The sequence below is a fragment of the Talpa europaea genome (genome assembly GCF_964194135.1).
Source record: "Talpa europaea genome assembly, chromosome: 12".
In the NCBI taxonomy this organism is placed as follows: Eukaryota; Metazoa; Chordata; class Mammalia; order Eulipotyphla; family Talpidae; genus Talpa; species Talpa europaea.
The window spans coordinates 37,163,920-37,189,112 of record NC_140079.1 but is presented as its reverse complement, the minus strand read 5'-3'; the positions used below and the strand labels follow the sequence as shown (position 1 = coordinate 37,189,112).

The 25,193-nt window shown below is 35.8% G+C and overlaps 1 protein-coding gene across 2 annotated transcripts in view; it reads left to right on the top strand.

Annotated features, from left to right (window-relative positions):
• The window catches only part of DYNC2H1 (dynein cytoplasmic 2 heavy chain 1), a gene marked incomplete at its 3' end in the record, with an annotated part of 284,138 nt that overhangs the window by 95,693 nt on the left and 163,252 nt on the right, over nt 1–25,193 (top strand). For both annotated transcript variants that reach the window (XM_084249306.1, XM_084249305.1), the window contains exons 51-59: nt 215–328; nt 2,141–2,283; nt 14,300–14,384; nt 16,230–16,384; nt 17,803–17,940; nt 19,444–19,557; nt 19,880–20,040; nt 23,470–23,593; nt 24,346–24,467. In XM_084249306.1, the coding sequence (XP_084105432.1) occupies nt 215–328; nt 2,141–2,283; nt 14,300–14,384; nt 16,230–16,384; nt 17,803–17,940; nt 19,444–19,557; nt 19,880–20,040; nt 23,470–23,593; nt 24,346–24,467 (1,156 nt within the window). The remainder of the gene's footprint in view (nt 1–214; nt 329–2,140; nt 2,284–14,299; nt 14,385–16,229; nt 16,385–17,802; nt 17,941–19,443; nt 19,558–19,879; nt 20,041–23,469; nt 23,594–24,345; nt 24,468–25,193) is intronic.

Below are 25,193 nucleotides of genomic sequence, written 5' to 3'. Positions count from 1 at the left end.
ATGGCTTGCTTAGGAGTTTGAATTTTATCAAATGAAGACTATAGATTTAGATTTGTGAGTAAGGTAGATGTGAAAACATTTGTGCATTTTTTGAAAGATTGAGTAAGAGCAGATTATTTAATATGAGACCAAAAATATCATCAAGTATGTAAAATGTGTTTTGAACTACTGTAATGTTGCTAAAATTTAAAACAGTTATCATATTCTTCTGTAGGTGAGGTTCCTGGACTTTATACTCTGGAAGAATTAGAGCCCTTGCTATTGCCTCTTAAAGATCAAGCTTCACAGGATGGTTTTTTTGGACCAGTGTTCAATTACTTCACATATAGTAAGTGACATAGAATTTATTAATCAGTTCAAACTCTGGTTAATGTGAAATGCATCCATTTAATTTGCCTTATTTTCTATTAGATTGCAAAGGTACCTTAAATCTTGGATGCAATTATGGGTAATTTATGCTTTTTTTCTATTCTCTGGAGCTTTTTGAAAGTAACACATAAGTAGCCTAAAGGCTAATCTAGCATAAGACCATGTTAGCAATATTTTAGTAAAGTGAAAGAATGAAAGTATAGTTATTTCTTTGGAATTCTGTGATTCCTTCTTATCTAATAAAATTAGAGCTTACTACCTTCATTCTTAGAGTTAATGAACTATTTATATTTCTCAGACACTAGATTTTTTTTTTTTTATCTTAAAATGTTTTTATTTTGCCCTTATTTTTTCAGCACTTTGCTTTTTTTTTATTTATTTTATTTTATTTTTTTTTATAAATTTTATTGTTATATTCCCCATACAATTGCAGCCCCCCCATTACTAGATTTTTTTTTGTACTAAAGAATCTTTGATGATTTTTATGTGCACTGTAGATATCTAAAATTTGGGTAAAGGAAAAGCAAGGCAATAATACCACGACGTACAAATTACTACTACACTAATATTCTTCATGAATAGCCTTCTGGGTCCTTTTTATTTTTTATTTTTAAAAAAAATTATTTTTATTTATTTATGCATACAAGAACTGGGTTGTAGGCCAGATGTGCAGGGGGTTGGTCAGAGTATTCACCAAGAGACAGAGTGGGGAGCAGAACAGGGGGATCTACTGAAATATACTGCTGAGGGGAGCAGCAAGTGAGACAGGAGAGGTCTGCTGCACCATATGGGGTAGCTCCCTAGCTGGGAATCAAATTTATGCCACAGTGGCTGGTAATAGCTTGATAGCACTGAGACTTTAACCCTTGCATCACCAGGAAGGCCTCCCTCCTTTTTTTTTAAGATTGCAAACACTCACATACCCACACATATAAATATTATTTTTAAAGATTTATTTATTTATGCATACAAGAACTCAGGTACAGGCCAAAAGTGTGGGGTGAGAGGACTCACCAGAGATAGAGTGGGGAGCAGAACGGTCAGATTGACTGAAATACACTGCTGAGGGGAGCAGTGGGAAGTCAGGAGAGGTCTGCTGCACCATGTGGGTTGATCCCTGGCTGGCCTGGGGATCGAACTAGTGCTGCAGAGGCTGCAGATAGCTTCATAGGTTGCCTCCCGACCCCTTACGCCACCTGGGAGGCCCTATAAATATATTTTTTAATAATTTATATAATTCTTACATCATTTTTCATTTTTGCATAATGTGCATTTTCATTTTGGTTATATTCCCCATAAATATCGTACTGTGAGACTATATTTTATTTTATTTTATTTTTATTTTATTTTTTTTAAGAGGCAATTATTATTTATTTATTTGTTTGTTTGTTTATACATGCACTGGGTACAGTCAGAAGCGTGGGAGGGTGAGAGAATTCACCAGAGCCAGAGCAGGGAGCAGAGCAGGCAGAAGGACTGAAGTACACTGCTGAGGGGAGCAGCGGGCGGCAGGAGAGGTCTGCGCGCCATGTGGCCTCCTCCGATGGCCCGGGAGCAGCCAGGGATTGAACCAGCTCCACAGAGGCCGCGGGCAGTTTCGCAACCCAGCGCTCAACCGCTGCGCCACAGGGAGACCTGAGACTATATTTTAAATAAATAGCTTCTACCATTCCATTTCAGAAAGTTTTCTTTTCAGATAACCATACCATATATAGATTTCCTCAGTTATTCTTATAATATGTGTAATTATAATTTTTTATATATTTTTTAGGAATTCAACAAAATTTACATATTGTCTTGATAATGGATTCTGCAAATGTGAACTTCATAATAAATTGTGAGAGTAATCCAGCCTTGAATAAGAAATGCCAAGTATTGTGGATGGAGGGTTGGTCAGATAGCAGTATGAAGAAAGTAAGTTTAGCATTTATATATGGAAATGAAAAAAATAAGTCTTTTTGAAGTTACTGATTTTCACAACTTCTTTTGGTGTTCATTACCTTAGTTATGGCCTGTACATTTTGTGTTATTTGAAAGTATTTCTGCTTTCTTTATACTCATTTAATAGTTGAGAATAGAATTTTATTTTATTTAATTTTTTAATTTTTTATTTTATATATTTTTTACATCATTTTTCATTTTTGTACAATGTATGCATTTTCATCTTGGTTATCGTCCCCATAAAATTCCCATCCCCCTTGTTTTGATCCTATTCCCTTCTCCCTGCTGTGCCCCTGGTTTACAGTTGCCTGTTGATTTTTTTTTTCTTTGTGCATATGTAGCTTTATTTTTTTTTAATTTTAAAAGTGATTTTTAATTTTTTTAATATATTGTTTTATATAATTCTTACATCATTTTTCGTTTTTGCATAATATATGCATTTTCATTATGGTTATATTCCCCATACAATTGCACTCCCCCTTATTTTGACTTTAGTCCTTCCTCTCCCCACCCCTCCCTGTGTGTCTCTGGTTTATAGTTGCTTGTTGATTTTGATTTTTACTTTGTATTTTCCCTGGTCTCTTGTTTAGGTTTTCTAAATTCCTGCTATGAGTGAGACCATCCGGTATTTTTCTTTTTCTTTCTGACTTATTTCGCTGAGCATGATCCCTTCTAGCTCCATCCATGTTGCTGCAAACTGCATGTGTTTATCTTTTTTGATTGCTGAATAATATTCCATGGTGTATATGTACCACACCTTCTTGATCCAGTCATCTATTTTTGGGCATTTGGGTTGTATCCATAGTTTAGCAATTGTAAATAGTTCTGCTATAAACATAGGGGTGCAGGTGCCCTTTGGAATTAATGTTTCTGTGTCCTTTGGGTAAATACCTAAGAGTGGAATTGTTGGATCATATGGAAGCTCTATATTTAGTAGTTCAAGAAATCTCCACACAGCTCTCCATAGTGCTTGGACCAGTTTGCACTCCCACCAGCAGTGCAGGAGAGTTCCTCTTTCTCCACAACCTCACCAACATTTGTTGTTGCTAGTTTTTTTAGTATGTGCCATTCTCACTGGTGTAAAATGGTATCGCATTGTAGTTTTGATTTGCATTTCCCTGATTACAAGTGATGTTGAACATTTTTTCATATGCCTGTTGGCCACTTGCATTTCCTCTTCAGAGAAGTTTCTTTTTAGCTCTTCTGCCCATTTTGTGACTGGGTTTTTTACTTTGTTTTTGTAGAGTCTCATCAGTTCTTTGTAGATTTTTGTGATCAGTCCTTTATCATTAGTGTTGTGTGCAAAAATGTTCTCCCAGTTGGTGGGTTTCTCTTTTTGTTATTGTCTCTTTTTCTGCGCAGAAGCTCTTTAATTTGATGTAGTCCCAGCTGTTTATATTTTTCTTCACTATCACTGCTTGGGTGATGTGTCTTTAAAGATGTCTTTGAGGTGCATGTCATATAGTGTTTCGCCTATATTTTCTTCTATGTATATTATGTTTTCAGGTCTTATGTCTAGTTCTTTAATCCATTTTGATTTGGTTTTTGTGCATGGTGTGAGGTAGTAGTCAAGCTTCATTCTTTTGCATGTAGCGACCCAGTTTTCCTGGGGATTTTTTTTTTTTTTAATAATAAATTTTATTTTTATATTCCCCATACAATTGCAACCCCCTGGGGATTTTTTAAAAATTTCTTCTTCAGATTTATTGTTTGCGTATAGGAAGGCTACTGATTTTTGTGCATTGATTTTGTATCCTGCCACTTTACTAAACTGGTTGATTAGTTGAATTAGTCTTTTTGTGGAGTTTTTGGGGTTCTCTATGTATATTATATCATCTGCAAATAGTGATAGGTTAACTTCTCTTTTCCTATTTGGATTCCTTGTATGTCTTTCTTTTGTCTTATTGCTCTGGCAAGGACTTTGAGTATTATATTGAAAAGCAGTGGTGAGAGTGGACATCCTTGTCTTGTCCCAGATCTTAATGGAAATGCTTTCAGCTTTTTGCCACTGAGAATGATACTGGCTATGGGCTTGTCATATATGGCCTTTATGATGTTGAGGTATGTTCCTTGTATCCCAAGAATTTCAAGGGCCTTTATCATAAATGGGTGTTATACTTTGTCAAAGGCTTTCTCAGCATCTATTGATATTATCATATGGTTTTTATATTTCTTATTGTTGATGTGTTGGATAACATTGATTGATTTTCAGATGTTGAACCATCCTTGTGTCCCTGGAATAAATCCTACTGGTCGTGGTGAATTATCTTATGGATACATTGCTGGATTCTGATAGCTAAAATTTTATTGAGGATTTTCGCATCCATGTTCATTAGAGAAATTGGCCTGTAGTTTTCTTTTTTGTGTTGTCCTTGTTTGGTTTTGGTATTAGTGTAATGTTGGCTTCATGGAATGTGTTTGGTATTATCCCTTCCTTCTCAATTTTTTGGAAGAGTTTGTGAAGGATAGGCACTAATTCATTTCTGAATGTTTGGTAGAATTCATTTGTAAATCCATCAAGTCCTGGGCTTTTGTTTTTGGGGAGGTTTTTGATTACCATTTCAGTTTCGCTGCTTGTAATTGGTCTATTTTGGGTGTTCTGTTTCTTCTTTATCTAACTTTGGATGATTGTAGAGTTGTAGGAATTTGTCCGTGTCTTTGTTTGCATATAAATGTTCATAGTAGTTTCTGATTATTCTTTTGATTTCTGCTGTGTCTGTTGTGATTTCGCCTCTTTCATTTGTGATCCTATTTATTTTTGCTTTCTCCCTTTTTTCCTTTGTGACCCTGGCTAGGGGTTTGTCTATTTTATTTATTTTTCGAAGAACCAGCTTTTGGTTTCATTGATCTTTTGGATTGTTTTTTTAGTTTCGATTTCATTTATTTCTGCTTTGATTTTCTTTATTTCTTCTGCTGGTTTTGGGGTTTTTTTGTTATTCTTTTTCTAGTTCTTTGAACTTTGAGATTAGGTTGTTTCTCTGAGATCTTTCTTGTTTCTTGATGTGAGCCTCTATTGCTATATATTTCCCTCTTATTACCACTTTTGCTGCATCCCATATATTTAGGAAATTGGTGTCCTCCTTGTCATTCAACTCAAGGAGTTTTTTTTTTTTTTAATTTCTTCTTTGATCTCCTCATTAGTCCACTGGTCTTCTAGTAGTGTGGGTTTCAATCTTCATGAAGTAGGAGAGTTCCTTGCCTTCTTTTTATGGTTTATTTCTAGTTTGATGCTTTCATGGTCAGAGAAGATGGTTGGTATGATTTCAATCTTGTTGTATCTGTTGATGTTTGTCCTGTGTCCCAGTAGGTGATCGATCCTGGAGAATGATCCGTGTGCACTTGAGAAAAATGTGTACTCACATTTTTTGGGGTTTAGTGTTCTATAGATGTCTGTTAAGCCCATGAGGTCTAGATCCTTATTTAGAGCTTTAATGTCCTTACTTATTTTTTGTCTCATTGATCTATCCATTGTTGATAGTGGTGTGTTGAAGTCTCCTACTACATGTGTGTTTTCTCTGATGTCTGTTTTCAGAGATGATAATAGTTGTCTGATTATATTTTGGTGCTCCTTCATTTGGTGAGTATATGTTAATGAGTGTTATTTCTTCTTGAAGTATTGTCCCCTTGATCATAATTTATTGACCGTTGGGGTCTCTTTTTACCTTTTTGAGTTTGAAATTTGTTTTATCTGATATAAATATAGCTGTTCCTGCCTTCTTTTTTGGTCCATTTGCTTGTAGGATTGTTTTCCATCCTTTAACTTTGAGTCTATTTTTGTCTTTTGTAGTTAAATGTGTTTTCCTGGAGACAGTAAAAGGTTGGGTTTTGTTTCTTAATCCAGCCTGTGACTCTGTGTCTTTTTATTGAAGAGTTTAGTCCATTTACATTTAGAGTTAATATTGATATGTTAGCATCTGTATTTGCCATTTTGTTTGTCTTTCCTCTGATTTTATTTATTTATTCCTTTAGTAACTTTTTTTTTTTTTTTTGGCCTTCTTTCGTTGTTATTCATCCCTCTGTTGGTTCTGGCTTTAGGACTCCTTGTAGTATTTTTTGGAGTGGGGGTTTAGTCATAATGAAATTCCAGATTTTCTGTTTGTCGGGAAGGTCCTTATTCTTTCCTTCATAGAGGAAGGAAAGCTTTGCAGGATAGAGTATTCTTGGTTGGCATTTTTTTTTCATGGAGTCTGTTGACTATGTCACTCCACTCTCTCCTTGCCTGTAGTGTTTCTTCAGAGAAGTCTGATGTCAGTCTGATTGACTTTCCTTTGAATGTTACCTGTTTCTTCCCTCTTGTCAGCTTCATTATTTTTTCCTTGTCTTGGATTCTTGGGAGCTTTACTATTATTTGTCTTGCTGTATTTTTCCTTTTGTCATGGAAGTTTGGTGTTCTTCTTGCTTCTTGTATGTCCATTTTCAGCTCCTTCACATTTAGGAAGTTCTCTTCAATTATTTCCTTCAATATTTTCTCTGTTCCTACATCTCTCTCCTCTCCTTCTGGGATTCCTATAACTCTTATGTTTCCTTTCCTCATGGAGTCAGATAGTTACTGAAGTCTTTTTTTGGTCTTTTTCCTTTGTACTTCTCTTTCCTTTTCTGTTTTGGTTCTTTTTATTTCTTTGTCTTCAAGAATCCTTATTTGTTCTTCCATTTCATCTATTCTGCTTTCACTGCTTTTCCCAGAGTTCTTTAGCTCCTCCATTAATTCTTTGATCTCCTGCATTTCTTTTACTTCCCTCTTTAGGGACTCAATTTTATTCTTCGGATCACTGATTATGTTTCCTATATCATTGTTGACTTCCTTCAGTTTTTTAATCATGGCAATTTTAAATTCTCTTTCTGGAAGGCTCAGAAGTTCTTCCAAGTTACTGTCATTGCAATCTTGTGGGTGGTTTTCTTTGGGTGGTGTGTCTTTTTCCTGAGGAGTTGCTAGGTTGTATGTAGTTTTTCTTCTCCCTGCTGCCCGTTTTCTAATTTGCCTTATGTGTTGGGACACTGTGTCACTGGTACTGGCCGGCATCTTTTTGGTGTACTCTTTCTGGGATTTCGGAAACTGGTGGTTCAAACTAGTCAAATACTGTTATGCCAGAAGTCCAGTGAGGCAGTGATACTTCGAGTATGTTAATGGTTGCTGTCACAGAATATCTCCTCCTTCTGTGTTTAATTCCAAAGGTGTGTCTTCAAGCCCCACAGACTTCCCTGGAGGTGGGGCTGCTGGATTACACTCTGGGCTCCACTCCCTGCCATGGGGGACAAGGCTTGTGGGGGCCTTCATTTTACCTCTGGCTCTGAGGGGAGCCTTAAGCCATTTTCAAGCAGTCTTTATTGAAGAAAGGTCCTTGTTCTAAGATGGTGATTCGGAGACACACTCTCCTGTGCACCCAGTCTGCCCCGGCCGTGGGTGCCTGTTCCCCCACTGGGGTCGGACTGCTGGCCAGTAGGGGCCTGGCGTGGGGGAACTTCCCAGCTCACCTCTGGCTCCATGGGGAGCCTTCTGCCAGTTTCGATCAGTCTTTATTGAAGAAAGGTCCCTCTTCTAAGATGGTGAGTAGGAGACGCTTGCCTGTTGATTTTGATTTTGATTATAATTAGTCTTTTTCCTGATCCTTTATTTAGGTTTTCTAAATCCCTGCTATGAGTGAGACCATCTGGTATTTTCCTTTTTCATTCTGGCTTATTTCACTGAGCATGATCCCTTCCAGCTCCATCCATGTTGCTGCAAATGGCATGAGTTTATCTTTTTCGGTTACTGGGTAATATTCCATTGTGTATATGTACCACATCTTCTTGATCTAATCATCTGTTTTAGGGCATTTGGGTTGTTTCCATAGCTTACCTATTGTAAATAGTGCTGCAATAAACATAGGGGTGCAGGTGTCCTTTTGAATTAATGTTTTTGTGTCCTTTGGGTAAATACCCAGGAGTGGGATTGCTAGATCATATGGAAGCTCCATTTTTAGCAGATTGAGGAACCTCCACACAGCTTTCCATGGTGTTTGGACCAGTTTGTATTCCCACCAGCAGTGCAGAGGAGTTCCTTTTTCTCCACATCCTCGCCAACATTTGTTGTTGCTAGTTTTTTTAATATGTGCCATTCTCACTGGTGTAAGATGGTATCTCATTGTAGTTTTGAAGTGCATTTCCCTGATTACAAGTGATGTTGAACATTTTTTTCATATGCCTGTTGGCCATTTGCATTTCCTCTTTGGAGAAGTTTCTTTTTAGCTCTTCTGCCCATTTTGTGACTGGGTTTTTTACGTTGTTTTTGTAGAGTCTCATCAGTTCTTTGTAGATTTTTGTGATTAGTCCTTTATCATTAGTGTTATGTGCAAAAATGTTCTCCCAGTCGGTGGGGTCTCTCTTTGTTTTGGTGACTGTCTCTTTTACTGTACAGAAGCTCTTTAATTTGATGTAGTCCCAGCTGTTTATCTTTTTCTTCACTATTACTGCTTTGGGTGATGTGTCTTTAAAGATGTTACTGAGGTGTATGTCATGTAGTGTTTTGCCTGTATTTCCTTCCATATGTTTTATGGTTTCAGGTCTTATGTCTAGTTCTTTAATCCATTTTGAGTTGGTTTTTGTGCATGGAGTTAGGTAGTAGCCAAGCTACATTCTTTTGCATGTAGCGACCCAGTTTTCCCAGCACCATTTATTGAACAAACTCTCTTTGCTCCATTGCATATTCTTTGCTCCTTTGTCAAAGATTAGATGACCACAAATCTGTGGGTTTATTTCTGGATTTTCTTTTTTCTTTCTTTTTTTTTTTTAAAGATTTATTTATTTTATACAAGAACTGGGGTGCAGGTCAAAAGTGCGGGAGGGTGAGAGAATTCACCAGAGCCAGAGCAGGGAGCAGAACAGACAGACGGAGTGAAGACACTGCTGAGGGGAGCAGCGGGTGAGACAGGAGAGGTCTGTTGTGCTATGTGGGGTTCTCCCTAGCTGGTGGGAAATCGAACTGGTGCTGCAGAGGCTGTGGACAGCTTCGCAGCACAGTGCTCAACCACTGTGCCACCAGGGAGGCCCTATTTCTGGATTTTCTATTCAGTTCCATTAGTCTGTGTGTCTGTTCTTGTTCCAGTACCATGCAGTTTTGATTATTATGGCTTTGTTGTATAGTTTGAAGTCTGGGCGTGTAATACCTCCATTCCCTTCTCTTTTTTTTCAGGAGCACTTTGGCTATTTGGGGTTTTTGGTGGCTCTATATGAATTTCATCAATATTTTTTCTCTTTCTTTGAAGAAAGTCATTGACATTTTTATTGGAATAGCATTGAATTTATAAATTTCTTTTGGTAGGATGGCCATTTTGATAATGTTAATTCTTCCAACCCATGAGCAGGGGATGTCTTTCCATTTCTTTGTGTCTTCTTTTATTTCTTTTAACATTGTTTTATAGTTTTCTTTGTATAGGTCCTTTACCTCTTTTGTTAAGTTTATTCCCAATTATTTGATTTTTTTTTTGTTTCAGTAATAAAAGGGATGGTTTTCTTGATTTCGTCTTCAGATTTATTATTTGTGTATAGGAAGGCTACTGATTTTTGTGTGTTGATATGTATCCTGCAACTTTACTAAACTGGTTGATTAGTTTGATTAGCTTTTCTGTGGAGTTATTGGGGGTCTCTGTATATTATCATATCATCTGCTAATAGTGATTGTTTTACTTTTGGTATAGTATTTTAGATTGAACATTATGGTCTTAAGTAAGGACTGCAGAAAGATTTATCATACTTTAAAATTTTTATGCTTTAATTAGCTAATCTAACACAGGATAAGACTATAATAAAAGCATCATCGTTATAATTTTAGCAAATATTTTAAAGTAAAAAAATATCATTTGTAAGCTATGTGTCTGCAAGGGGTTGAAGTGCAAACCCGTAACATTATCTTAACTGGAAGCATCTTATTTTGCTTCATTTGAATTAGTAACTTTCAGTATTGTCTGTTTGAATGATATATGTCTTTTTCACATGTTAACTTATTTTTCTAAAAATAATGACTCAGGAAAGAATGAAATTTGGAATAATAGGAAGGTTTTATAGATGAAATATTTTAGTTATATTTCACTTAGGTAGATAAAGGAAAGGAAAACTATTCTAGTCTGAGGCTTTTATATAGAATTATTGAGAGCTTAATATGTGTCACTACTCTATATGTTTGGGATATATCAGAGAAAAAAATGGACAAAAATCTCTGTCATCAGGGAGTTTATATTCTTTGGAGGATAGCTGGGTGAAAAGCTTTCTGGGTGAAGAACCTGAGATGATAGCATTCCTGGTGATTTTGAGCATCAACAAGTGGCCAGCTCACTTGTAGCAGAGTGACTGAGGGAGAGACTAACTGGAGATGAGATTGGAGCAGCAAGAGGAGAGCAGTTAGGGTAGGGCTTTGTAAACCATTCTAAGGATTTTAGTTTTTCCTGGGAATAAGGGAACCTCTAGTGGTTTTTGAACCAACAGCTTCTGACTAAAGTTTTAATAGGCTTACATTGGCTTCTGGTTTGAAAATAGACTCTAGAGGGCAACAGTAGAAACAATTACAAGGCTATTGTCAGAGAAAAGACTGACAGGCACTAGTGAAATAGTGGTGAAGGCGGTGGGAAGTGACTGTATTCTGCATATATTTGCTAGTATAAATAGAATTTGATGACAGATTGTAATAAGTTGTAAGAAAAAGTGAGGAGTCGAGTCAAGTAAGTTGGGTCAAGTGACTAGAAGGATATAATAACCATCAAATCTTTCAGTTTTAGATGTGTTAAATGACATGGCAGTTGTCCTTAGTTTCAAGGTTGAGAAGGCATTTATATAACACCAGTCTGCAGTTCAGGGAAAAGGTCTGGCATGTGGATAAAACTTTGGGAATTATCAGAGTATAAGTGTGTAGGGTAAGCAAAACAGGTGTTTACCATTGGCCTCTATGACTATCATCTGTGGCCTTGAATGCAGAAGGTGCTTGGGAGCATGGGTGCGGGGCACACCTGCCTGATGGTGGACACCTGGATTATGGTGTGATCATGAGTAATGGGCACACCTGAGCCTGAGGCTATAAGGGCAGCATTACACAGAGGACATTGCACTGCAAGGAATGGCAGAGAGTGGTTGAGACCAGGAGAGAATGCCAGAGAGAGCCCAAAGAGAGAGTGAAGATCCCACCAGGGCTAGGAGGCCTGCCAGCCTCCTTGCACCCAGTCCCCTTCCCTGCCCTGCATCTGGTTGCCTCACTATAAATGGTGTAGAAAGATCATTAAAATCCTGGAGAAGACAGTAAGAGCTTTAGGACTCTACCTGTCTCCTAAATTGATAGAGCATCTGCCCCGTTCCTGGTGGCTGGCATTGAAATCTGTGAAAAATGAATGATCTCACCTAGGGTGTGTGTGTTTACAAAAGGACTGAACACTGAGTACTTCATTAAGAAGTTGAAGAAATTCAGAGGAGGAAACAGCAAAACATACTGAGAAGCAGCTGGTAGGGAATTAGGAGGAAAAGTAGGAGAGCGTGATGGCCTAGAAGGCAGCATTGTAACTTGAAAGTAGAGGAGGATGGGGAATAACATTGGTGACTTTGCTAAAGCCCCTTCAGTTAGTAGTGGGAATAGCCATTTATTTTTTTATTTAGTGTGTGTGTGTGTGTGTTTGTAGGAACTGGGGTGTAGGCCAGAGGTGTGTGTGGTGGGGCAAGATGATCCACTAGAGACAGACTGGGGAGCAGAACAGGCAAATTTACTGAAATACACTGCTGAGGTGAGACAGCAGAGGTCTGCTGTGCTATGTGTGGGTTAGCTCCCTGCTGGGGATCGAACTTAGGCTGCAGTAGTGATGGTGCTAAGACTTAACCCCTAGCCACCAGGAAGGCCCTGGCAAAGCGTTTTTTGGAGTATATTTGAGAAAGAATGACAAGAGAATAATGGAGTGCAAATATGGTCAACTCTTTTGAAAAAATTTGTTATAAGTAAAGGAGAAATGAATCAGTAGCTAAAGGAAGTGGAGGTGAAAATAATGTTTGTTGTTGTTTTTAAGATGGGATAAACCTCTCATGTTCACATACTGATGCTGTTGGGAATGCAAAAGGGAATCCAGAAATATATGTTACAGGACAAATAGGAAAGTTGCTAGAGGAATATTGCTGGGTAGTGGGCAGCAGTGGGTCTAGTGCCTAAATGAAAGAATTAATATAGGCTTTTAGAGAAATGAGAAGACATGGTACAGAGGCAAAGGTACAGAGAGGTGAACCTGTGTGTTATTTGGACTTTTTGAAGAGTCCTATCATTATTTGGACTTTTTGAAGAGTCCTATCATTTCTGTTTTTTTTTCCAGTGAAATAGGAACTAGGATATCAGTTGAGAGGAAGGTTGAGGGAAAAGGATTTTGGATGCCTGAATATAAGAAGATATGCAAAATAGTGTGGGGATGTGAAAGAGTGAAGGGTTAGAAGGATGGATTATGATAGATAGCATGAAGGATGCTCTAGGTTATTGTGGTTTTTTTTTTCTGGTCATGATGTGTACTTCTAGGTGCAGACCTGCAATAGTTGGTGACTTGCATTTGACCACATTTGGGGGCTTGCTTTGCTACTTGAGTATGACAAGGGACAAGGGAATAGAAAAGATGTGATAGAAATATGGTGAATGTCTTTGAAAATGTGATTGAATTAAAAGATTTTAGATCTTAATTAAATCTGAGGATTATTAACCTTGTTGAGGGAATGAATTGGGAACACATGAATGTGATGGTACAAGAAGGGGACATTTGAAAGTGAAATTATGGAATGATTTATTGTTGTTAATGATATGGTCTTAGGATGTCACCATGGGTGGGGATGAGTGACTGAGAAAAAGGTATGTAGGGAAGATAACTGGAGAGGGGTTTAAGAGCTGAGGGGTAAGCATAGTAATGGAAGTTAATAGCGGTAATACCCATTCATTTCTTTTTAAAAAGTGCCATTTTTATTCTCCAAGGGGAGAAAGTAGAGGCAAAGAAATGTGGACAAATCCAGACAGGAAAACTTGCCTACGTGGAATATTATTTAGGGGTAGACTATTTGACAAATACAATGTTTTAATATATGTGTATATGTCTATATATAGATACATGAAATGTTTGCCACAATCAAGCTAATGATCCAAAGGATAGGCTGTTTTTAAAATAATAAGTTTCCAAGGAAACAAATTTCCACTGATATAAAGTGTAAATTTACAATTGTCTTACAGGGGCTTGAGCGTTTTGGCATAAGTCAGTAAATATATTTGAGAAAAAAGCATACACTTTGACCCAAGAAGAATGTCACTTTTCAAACTCTCCATTAATTAAGGGATCTTTTTGCTTATATTTTATTCACTCTGAGAAATTTAGAAAATGGCTTTTTGACCTAATTACATGGATGACTTGTTTCCTATTGCTATTAATATCAACTATATCAAGTGAAAGATGTTGACTTTTTTAATTTTAAAGTTTCAGACTTTCACTACAATTTTTTCCCTGCTGAAAAATAAATGGTTTTACTTTTATATGTTTAAAAATAAAATCTTACAAATTTATATATATTTAAAAAATAATACAGGTTTATAAAACTCATTTGTGATAGTGGCAAAAACTTAACTATAGTTAAACTATCAATAGCTTTTAGAATTACCAAATATGAAATTGTTAATAATCGATTATTTTATTATTAAGAAATTATTTCTAACTTACTTTAGTAATTTTATAAAAATGGATCTTTGTTATCTTTTTATGAGATGTTGGAACTTTTTCTGTGTACCATTAACTTGCAATCAATTAATGGGTTATAGTTGTCAAACCCTCATTGAAGAAATAATGTCTTCTAAAGGTTGAGATATATTGACGCAATTTTTTCTTAGTTTAGAATGAATCCTAGAAAAATAGTACTGTTGGTAATTTTTTTGTTTGCGTGTTAGAAGTTTTAAACCTTGAATACTGGTTTACTTAAACATTTTCATATTGATTTGAGGTTTAATAAAATGTTTTTCCTGTTTTAGATTCCTGAAATGTTGTTCAGTGAAACATACAGTGAAGAAAAACACAGCAACAAAAGAAGAAAAGAAGAAAAGAAAAAAATTTCAGGTAGTATTTTTATGTGTGAAATAATTATCATCTTCCAAATGATGGAATTATATTTTGGACCTAAATGATCTGAAAGACATACTTATATTTTTGGGGATCCTTCTCTAGTAGTCTAAATTTTTTATATTAGTTTATTACATATATATATATCATAGTGCTCAATTTTTTGAGTATAAATGTAATGTATTTTTAACTATCATATTCTCATTATTTTCTGCAGTTCCAAAATAATTTTTATATTGTCTTCATTTTTCCTTTGGGTCATAGTATATCCATTCATTTATTTTTCTAACCATCTAACCATCAAATAATTACTGAACTTTATTTCATCCACTGAGTATTGAGCTGGTTACTAGAGAAGACTTAGTCTAGTAAGGTCAAGATTTATATTGTATATAAACATAAAATTCTGATAAAGCAAGATTAATGGTGGTAATAGTTTATATAAACTACATTGAAAATGAAACCTCTCATAGCTTAGCATATGGAATTTTCTAAGATCTGCAGCTTGAGGAGGTGCGTTCTGGTCAGAGTGACTAAGCATAAAAAAGTCTTAAAAAATAGAACAGGCATTTTTTATGCTACTGAAACATAGATGCATAAGTAGTATAGTCCTGAGTAAATAGAAAATAATGGACACATCAGATAGTGAAGTGTTTTTCATGTCATGCTAAGGAATTTGGATTTTACCTCATGGGTGATCTGGGATAACTAAGAGATTTTATTAGAGATATAATCAAAGTCTTGTTTTAGAAACAAATCTCAGAGTTCATCCCTTATTCAGTTATTAGAAAATAGATTGGTGTAGGGAGAAACCTGACAGACTGCTATAGAAGCTGTTTTAGTAATCTGGGAGGAAGTAATGGACTTGGGGACATATTAGGAGGGACAAAAAGGAGTTAGTTATAAAATGACTTTGGCATTAAAAGAAATAGGAGTCAAGAATGTTACTCAGGGTTCTGACCTGCAAAATCCTTTACAAGTTGGTTTTATTCACTGAGGTAGGGAATAGAGAGAGAAATAGGTTGAGGCCATGAGAGAAAGATACTATGTTTGGTCATAGGTATGTTGAATCTACATGAATTTATTCTTAACTCTTTGCCTTTTGAAGTTTTTTCTCCCTATGTCAAATGGGAGTCGATAAATGTTACTAGTTTTGGTATCTTTTCATTCAAGTAGCTTTTATTAAACTTACTTCTGAATTACTATGTTTTATAGTTTCAATTAATTTGTATGTTATGATAGCCCATAGATTTATTGTTCTCAAAATGTTTAGTGGAGATTTATAACCATTAAGATAGATAGCACTGAAGTAAAGAATTCAAAATTCGTAAGGAAACGGGAGCTGTGAGTAGATGTCTAGAAATACCTATGTCCCTGTAAGCAAAGATGTAGCTCATGTTCATGATTTCATATGTGATAATATTTGGTAGAAAATACATATCGTTAGGTTTATTTTCTTCAACTTTTCATGGATCGGGCCTCCCCGGTGGCGCAGCGGTTGAGCGCTGGGTTGCGAAGCTGCCCGCAGCCTCTGCGGCGCCGGTTTGATCCCCGGCTGCTCCTCGGCCACCGGAGGAGGGTCCCACATGGCACGCAGACCTCTCCTGCCGCCCGCTGCTCCCCTCAGCAGTGTACTTCGGTCCTTCTGCCTGCTCTGCTCCCCGCTCTGGCTCTGGTGAATTCTCTCACCCTCCCGCGCTTCTGACTGTACCCAGTGCATGTATAAACAAAACAAACAAACAAACAAATAAATAAATAAAACATGCCTCTATAAAAAAAAAAAAAAAAACTTTTCATGGATCATGTATATATTAATAATTTTTGTTTTCCATCTCTTTCTAGTTGATCCTGATTTTCTAAAATCCTTTTTATTAATTCATGAGTCTTGTAAAACATATGGTGCTACTCCAAGCAGATATATGACCTTTTTGCATGTGTATTCTGCCATTAGCAGCAGCAAGAAAAAGGAATTATTAAAGAGACAAAGTCATTTGCAGGTACAATGTTGGTAGTCCTGAGTTATTTTATCTATATGCAGAAAACATTAATTATGTATAACACAATGCCATGTTCCCTATGGCATATACTTAATATAAATAAATATTGGGCTGTAGTAAATACCATGGAAAATGTCTTATCTAAATATATTACCCACTGGAATATATTAATGATTTCATTTTTTTATTCAATAATTGTTCCTTTTCTTCGCTGGATGGTGTTGATTTGCTTTTGATAGCTTATGGTGCTGTCTTTAAAGTTTCTTTCACCTTAAAGCTTTTTTAGAAATTTAGAAATGCCTATTAAAATATCCAAGATTATGCTTTGTAATAATAATGCAATTAAAATCATATAAAGTGATATTCTTCTCCATGTCACTTTATGTAGTATTTTGTGAACTTTTTTTTTCTATTTTCCTAATTATAGAACTTAAATGTGGCATTAAAATGCCAACCTCAGAAACTGTCAGTGAGCATACCAGCCCCAAAGTTCTGGCTTTTCTTTGTTAGGGTAATAAACTGAGAGCCATTTTAAATGGACAAAGTTATCATTATCTTTTTTTATGATTAGCTTTCATTTATATTAAGCCATTAACTATACATGATTGGGGAAAGTTAACTTCCTGATTTAGTTCTCTGTGTTGCTGTGGGTAAATTACTTAACCTACAGAATTGCAACTTAATTGGATTAATGCTAGTTGTGTGTAAGCATATTAGAGAAAATACATATGTATTAAATGAGCATAATGCCTGTTTTCTATTTGGAGGGTGCAGTAAACATTGGTTGCATTCCTTATTTTGCCATTATTATCTCCCACAGTTTCCTGATTTGTTAGAGGGTGGGAAAAAAAGCTTACAAATTTTTATTGTAAGAGAGGGTATGTTTTTTCATATCTGTGTTGGATTATGTCTAGAGGCTTTGGCCAGGGTCAAAGACCACTCAAATGTAGGTAAAGCATTTAGAATGACAGCCCACCAACACCATATATGTGGCGATGCCTTGTGAAAAAGGTTTATGTACTATGCAGGTAAAACTAATTTATGTCCAGAGTGAGAAGAGTACGTTTTGGTTTCTTTCATTAGGTCAATAAGTGAAAAGTGGAAAAGGCTTACTGAGCTTTTTCTTGTTTTCTATTTTCTCTCCTATATAACATAGTTTAAAGTATATGTTTACTCTGAATCTTTTAAATTTGTTTTCGTTGTAAACCCCTGTGGAGTATTTTGCAACATCTTAATGGGAATACAGTTGAGTAAATCATTATAATTAGCAATAAAAATAAACCTAAGTCTACTTGCAAATGTTTTATATATACACATTTACATTTTGTTTGATTTGTTCTTATAGCCTTTGTTTACTGTATGTCTGTGAAATTTCCTTAAAAATATGTTGCCAACACATTTTTTTTCTATTGACATAGGCTGGTGTTTCTAAACTAAATGAAGCTAAAGCTCTTGTGGATGAATTGAACAGAAAAGCTGGAGAACAAAGTGTATTACTTAAAACTAAGCAAGATGAAGCAGATGCTGCCCTCCAAGAAATCACCATATCAATGCAGGTAATATTTAAAGTGAGCCCCTAAATACAAATACCTTAATGCCTCATTGTGTTAAAGGTAAAATTTTCAGTTAAGTGGATATTGCTTTTCTATACTGAGTCAGATTTTATAGAGGTATGCCCTTGAGTCTTTGTGGAAGAGCATGGTATTTTCCATATTGTTTAGAATCATAATTACACTTCCATCAGTTGACCATGAACTAATTTATCTTAACCCTTATAAATATAAAGCAAAATTAGTATGGATTTGTCTATAATTGATTTTCTTTGTTTACCCTCTGCTAGTTAAATTGATTTGTCCTTTTATTTTTTTCTGAAAATTATTGCCTTTAGGTTTCAGTTTTCTTCACTTTTAATATTCTCAGTATTTATCTAAAAACACAGCTTAAATATCAAACTGCAATTTTTAAAGCTTATAACTCTAGGTTATGAGAAAAGTACAAATTAAATGTTTGAGGTACTCAGAATAGGAATAAATTACATTTGGAAGAGCCAATTAGTAAAAGAAGGAATACATGAGTTGAGCCTTAAAGAGAGAATTTTGAAGGTGGAAATGGAGAAAATAACATTTCCTATTTAGGAGTGGTAGTAGAGATACACATATAGAAGTGCTTATGGAATGTAAAAAAGTTCCATTTGAGCCATGTATAAGGTACCTGAAGGTAAAAATGGGATACAAGGAAATGTGAGTTCTGTGCCCAAGCTGCATCCAGATTAATATTATCAAAATATTTGGCATACCATCCAGGCACCAGACATTGGTTTTTAAGCTCCCTGATGATTATAATATGACTGGAAGCCACTGTTGTAATGACTCGTAAAAGGTTTCTTGATAAATTTCATCTTTGGTTTTTTTAATTAGTATAAATAAACCAAATACAAACGTTCATAATAATCAAGTACTTTCGTTTATGTGGAATCCTTGATTTTCACATGCGTGAACAAAGGGGGCCATGTGCTATTAATACATAATTTAGTGTTCGTTGAATCTTTCTAAGTTTACTAATATATTTGAAATTACATTACAGTGTTATGACTTTTAATTTTTTTTGTCCAAAATAAAGTATAGAAACAAAAACTTCTAACATACTACTGTTAGCATCTAAGAGTTGTTAGTCTTTACTATTAGTATTATGAATGTCTTTATTTTCAGTTTCCTTTTTATAAAATGAGCATAATAATACTGTCCTCTCTTGGTTGTTACAAGTATGAAACATGTATATTATAATTTTCTAAATTATGCATTTCCTACTTGTTTAATTTTTATATCATAAGCATTTATTGCTTTGCTATTCAACAAATTCTAAACAATGCACAGAAACTTCACAGTAGTAACTACGGATTATATTATCTGTTCCACAGACATTTTAGAACCTGATATCAATTATATTAGAAAAGCATTTAATAGAAAATGTTACTTTTAAATAGCTAATGTTTTTATCATCAGACTTTTAAATATTGAGTGCATTAAAATTGATTGCAGTCCCATTTCAATTTCTTCTAGGATGCTAGTGAGCAAAAGACAGAACTTGAAAGACTAAAACATAAGATAGCAGAAGAAGTCATTAAAATTGAAGAAAGAAAAAACAAAATTGATGATGAATTAAAAGAAGTGAGGGTAAGTTTAAAAAAAAGGAAACATGGCAATATCTACTTTTTTGGACTGCCAATAGCATATCTAAGTTTAAACATTATTTGTTCAAGTTATTTCCTAAAAATACTATCAAATGTGACTTCAACCAGAATATTATTTATAAAAGAAAAATCAAGCAAGAAAGTCTTCCAGGAAATGTAAGCAAATTTAATGATGGTAATTAGTTACCTTTGTTAAGAGTTCTTTTAAATAAAATGAAAAAAAAAAATATTAGCTAAAATTTGTGATAGCTAAGGATTTTTATATACATATTTTTGCAAATAAAAGTGTCTTTTTTGTCTTTTAGCCTCTAGTCAATGAAGCTAAACTTGCAGTTGGAAACATTAAGCCAGAATCTCTTTCAGAAATACGCTCACTGCGTATGCCACCTGATGTCATCAGAGACATCCTTGAAGGAGTTTTGAGGTTGATGGGTATTTTTGATACTTCTTGGGTGAGCATGAAAAGGTAAGTATTTGAATTTGTGAAAAATGTTACTTCAGCAATGAATTACACATTCTTTCATGTTTATTTTTTTATAAACTTTTATTTATTTATATATATTTTACATCATGGTTCATTTTTAAACAATGTTTGCTTCCTACCCCTTTTCTCAGGTGTAGTCCCCAATGAATTTCCTGTGGCACCATCACCACAGTCCCCTGTGCTCCTCCCTCCCTCCCTCTGATCCCTCTCCCTCCTCCTTCCCTGCAGGATGTCTCTCATTTATAATTGTCTGTTAGTTTATGTTTTGTTTTGTTGTGTTTTGTATTGTTATTTTTTTCCCGTGATGTCTTATTTGGTTCCCCTATATTCCACTTATAAATGAAACAATCCTGTGTTTTTCTTTTTCCTTCTCCTTCTGACTTATTTCACCAAGCATAATTCCTTCTAGCTCCATCCATGTTGCTGCAAATGGCATTAGTTTATCTTTTTTGATTGCCAAGTAGTATTCCATTGTGTATATATACCACTTCTTCTTGATCCAGTCATCTATTTTTGGGCATTTGGGTTGTTTCCAGGTTTTACATATTATAAATAGTGCTGCAATAAACATAGTAGTACAGATGTTCTTTTGAGTCAATGTTTTTGTGTCCTTTGGGTAGATCCCTAGAAGTGGAATTGCTGGGTCAATATGGTAGCTCCATTTTTAGTAGATTGAGGAACCTCCAGACAGCTTTCCATAGTGATTGGACCAGTTTGCACTTCCTACCAGCTCCTCCAATAATCTTTTAATCTCCTGTGTTTCTTTTATTTCCTTTCTTAAGGTCTCATTTTTGTTCTTCAGTTCATTGATTATTTGTCTCATTTCATTTTGTTTTGTTTTGTTTTCTTTATGCTTTTTAATCATGCTGATTCTAAATTCTCTATCTGACAGGCAGAGAAGTTCTTCCATGTCATTGTTGAGTTCTGGTGACTGATTTTCTTTTTGTGGTGTGTTGTTCTCCTGCAGTCTTGCTTGGTTATTTATATTTTTCTTTCTCCTGCTGTTTGCTTTTTAATTAGTTCTGTGCATTGGGACGTTGTGCCACAGGTGTTGGCGGGCAACTCTTTGGGGTGCTCCTTCAGGAATGTCAGAAACTGTTTACCAGACTGAGTCCAGTACTGTTAGGCCAAAACTCCACCAGGATAGTGATGCTGTGGCTGTGTTGCTGGGCATGTCCCCTTATAGTTTCCTCCCTCTTTGTTTACTCAGTTCCAGAAGGGAGTCTTGGATTCCCTGCCTTCCAATATAAGCTAGTTGGTGATTTTTTTCTGCTCACTAGGTGGCGCCAGAGACCTGTACTTTCTGGCTTGTGCTTTTTCCCAGTAGTTCTCTGGGAAAAGAGGGGAAGAGGGGAGCACCTCAACACTGGGGCTATTGCTAACGCTGGGTGCTATGTCTTCCCCATGTTCAACTGGTACTGTGCTCGCAGCTGTGTAGATCCTGTGTCCTGTCCTGAATTCTGTGCCCTCGCTCTCAGTTCCAGGGCTGTCAGATCCAAAACTCTGGCTGTCACCCTGTGTGGTACCCACTGTTATGGCATGTCCCATGCCCCGGATCCTGCCCCTGGCTCTCAGTTCCAGAATGCCAGCTGTCATGTGGGGCCTTCAGCAGTCTTGCTCAGCACCTCATTTCCCTTCTCACCCGCTATTTGCATGGCCCACTCCCTCTCAGAGCCCTATGGTGGTTTTAGAATTCCTGGCTTCCAATTATCAGGTGTTTGGTGATCACTTTTGTTATGATTCACTTTTGTTCTTATCACTAGGTGGCACCAGAGACCTTTCCTAGTATCCTTCCAGAACTGTGCTTTGTCTCTTAGGTCTCCTGGGAGCAGAGGAGGGGTGGAGTGGAGTGCCTCAATGGCGTGGGGTGCTGTGTCTGCCCTGTGCCCCACTGTCATGGGGATCCCGCACCCTGAATTTCATGCCCCAGTTTTCAGTTCCAAAGCTGTCACATCTGGAACACGGCCGTTAGCCCAGTTCACTGCCCGCAGATTTTGCGCCTTTTGCACCCCAATCCTGTGCCTGGGTCCCTGGTTTTTGATTACCCAGTGAGGGTCATTCACTTCAGTGATGGCTCCTGAGAGTCTCCCCACAATCATAGGTCACAGACACAGAAACCTGGGCAGCTGCAATCCCCTTATGTGCATACTTGCTTTTCGCCACAAGCTTGCTGGCTGGCCTTTGGCTATTTGCAAGTCTCTTCGTGGAGTTCCTATCTTCCCCAAATCACACTAAGTTTGTGATTACCCAGTGCTGTTTGCTCACCTCTCTGGCAATTCCCATGCCATTCCCCACAGTTCCTGGTCATGGGGTGTGGTGTCTGCAGTAGTTCCTTTTCACTCACTATTCTGCTTGATCTCTAGTTTGTTCTTGTTTTTTTCTCCTTGCTATTGGTAGAAGTGTGCTGGCTTTATGAGTGGGAGAAGGTAGCAGGATTCTGATGCTTTCCTCTCTTCTCCGTTATTGGAACTTTCCTCTACAGGCAGTTTGCCAGTGTCGCCCATTTATCTTACATGTCCTAGTTCTCGCAGGGACCTGCCTCTTTTTCACCCTATTAATTGTTTTTATGGGAGAATTTACTTGTAGCATTTCTTCACTGCCATGTTGATCAGCTGACCTCTTCCATGTTTTAAAATATTTTTTATGTAGTTTCTCAAACTGAATTTCTTCCAGGTTGTATGTATTTTTTCCCTGGTATTTCAAGAAATTCTGTGTAATCATATATCAAGACTTTTATTTTCCTTTCTCTGCAAGTGATTGTTAAAAGTCTCAAAAGAGGAGAAAAGGAATGGCTTGAAACCTGTAAGAACATCTTAAAAAATATCATTTATATGGGTCTCAGACAGTAATTGTGTTTCCTGTAATTTACTGATGAAGAATTTATAATCCCTTTTCTCAGATTCCTGTACTCCTTATAGAGATAGACAGAACCCCATAATTTATCCAAAAGAGATATAAACTGGAAAAGACTGAGTATTTACTAAGTATGTAACCAATGCAGCTTTGGGTTTCACAATCCAATTTATGATTTAGGTCAATAATAGACTCCTTTTAATATCTGGAGATGAGAGATTTAGGTTGAGGAAGCACACTTTTGTTTCATCATCCCAAAAGATCAGAGTACCCAGTAGTTGACATAAAGGGATAGAGTGGGTAACAGGACTACCTTGCCTTCATTTCAGTGCTGCAGTTTATTCACAGAATATTAGAAAAACTGTTGAGCATCTCTCTGATGTTCTTCCCTGTTTTCTATAAAATGTAACAATAGTACAGTAGAAAGTTGGATACTTTATTATCCATTTTTTTGTCAACTAATAAAAGTTTTAATACACTATTTTGGTCAATTGATATTTTTATCATAGAAAGAAATTTTTATTTAGCTTCATTTGAGGTGATGTGCTTTCATTTTAGTTTCCTTGCAAAAAGAGGTGTGAGAGAAGACATAGCAACCTTTGATGCACGAAATATTCCAAAAGAAATAAGAGAGAGTGTTGAAGAACTTCTGTTTAAAAATAAGGGATCTTTTGATCCAAAGGTAATTTTTAAGTTAAATCATAAATTCTATTTCCACACTCTGTTATAATTTGCTTGTTAAAATATGTTGACTCATCATTATTGATTGTTTACATTGCCTAAAAATTAAAAGTTAATTAAACTGTATAATCTGGGAAATATTTTGCAGCAGAATTAGGTAAACTAGAATGAAGAGCCAGATTTATTTTCTTAAGTGATTTTGGAATCTTAACTATTTGCTATCAATGGTGAGTTTCTCACTTGCCCTTACTTAACTTTCAACTTGTTTGGTATGCTTTTCTTTCTTCCTGTGTATTTGTCACATAATAACTGGTGTCTGAATTAGGATTAAAACTCCATAATTCCTGTATTTTCTTTTACTCAAAATGTTATGTGCATATTCATTGACACCAATAGCAATCATTTTAAAATTGCTTATAGCTAAATAAAGATTTCTCCTATGTATAAAAGACTAAGAATTGATGCTTGAACATTGTTGTAGACAGCATATATGTTTATTATAAATGTGACTAGTAATTACTAAATTAAAAATATTAAAGATTAAAGATTATATATTTCAGAAAGATTTTTAAGCAAAAGTGAAATATATATATTTCTCTCAATCAAAAGTCTATTTAATTCATTTTTACTTTAGCTATAAGCCAACAACTTCATTATTTGATATTAAACAAATGCCTAATTAAAATATACTAGAATTAACTTTGCTTTAAGATTAAGTGAGGAAGCTGGCTAATTTCTGGTGGATTTTTTTAGAATGCTAAGCGTGCAAGTACTGCAGCTGCTCCTTTGGCTGCCTGGGTTAAAGCCAATGTCCAGTATTCCCACGTCTTGGAACGAATTCAACCACTGGAAACTGAACAGGCAGGATTAGAATCGTAAGTGCAATATAAAATATAAATCTTTGTTTTCATCAATTTGATGACTTATTAGGATTTATTTCTTGTCTATGTTTAAGCTATCAGTTGATAATATTAAAACATAAAAAAGTCAATGAAATACAAATTTGTAAACCAAGTACCTTAATAAAAATGTTATAAAAAAGGGTGGAAATTTTTTTATCCACATTTACTGAATGATGGAGGTGAGGCTTGTGTGCTTTGACACACCCAACAGGTGATGTTGGCAATGCATGAATTTCCAGTAGTATACAGTAACATGAACTGACCATTTGATGGCAACCTCTCAAAATTTGTTTTTATTGTTTTGTTTTGGTGGGGAGAGGTCAGTCATTTGTATATGAATCCTCAAATCATCTCCCCTTGGAGGGTCTTGGTAGGGGTGGAAGCCCAATATAAATTGGGCTTTCAGGGATGTTTCAGACATCCATTATCAATAAGGAAAGCAATCTGATGCCAAACTTCATACTATTGACCACTAAACCATCTTTTGTGTCTACCTTTGTTTATTATTTTCAGAGGTACATGTTATCTGACATGCTTCTTGACATTTTGGAGTACTTTTGGCTTTTTGCTTTTAACATACCGGTATATTAGTTACCACGTTTCAAAATTTTATTAAAATTTTTCCCTTGCAATATATTTCCTCTATCATTTTCACCCAAAAATTCACATGCAGGTATAAGTGTTCTTTAATGCAGACTC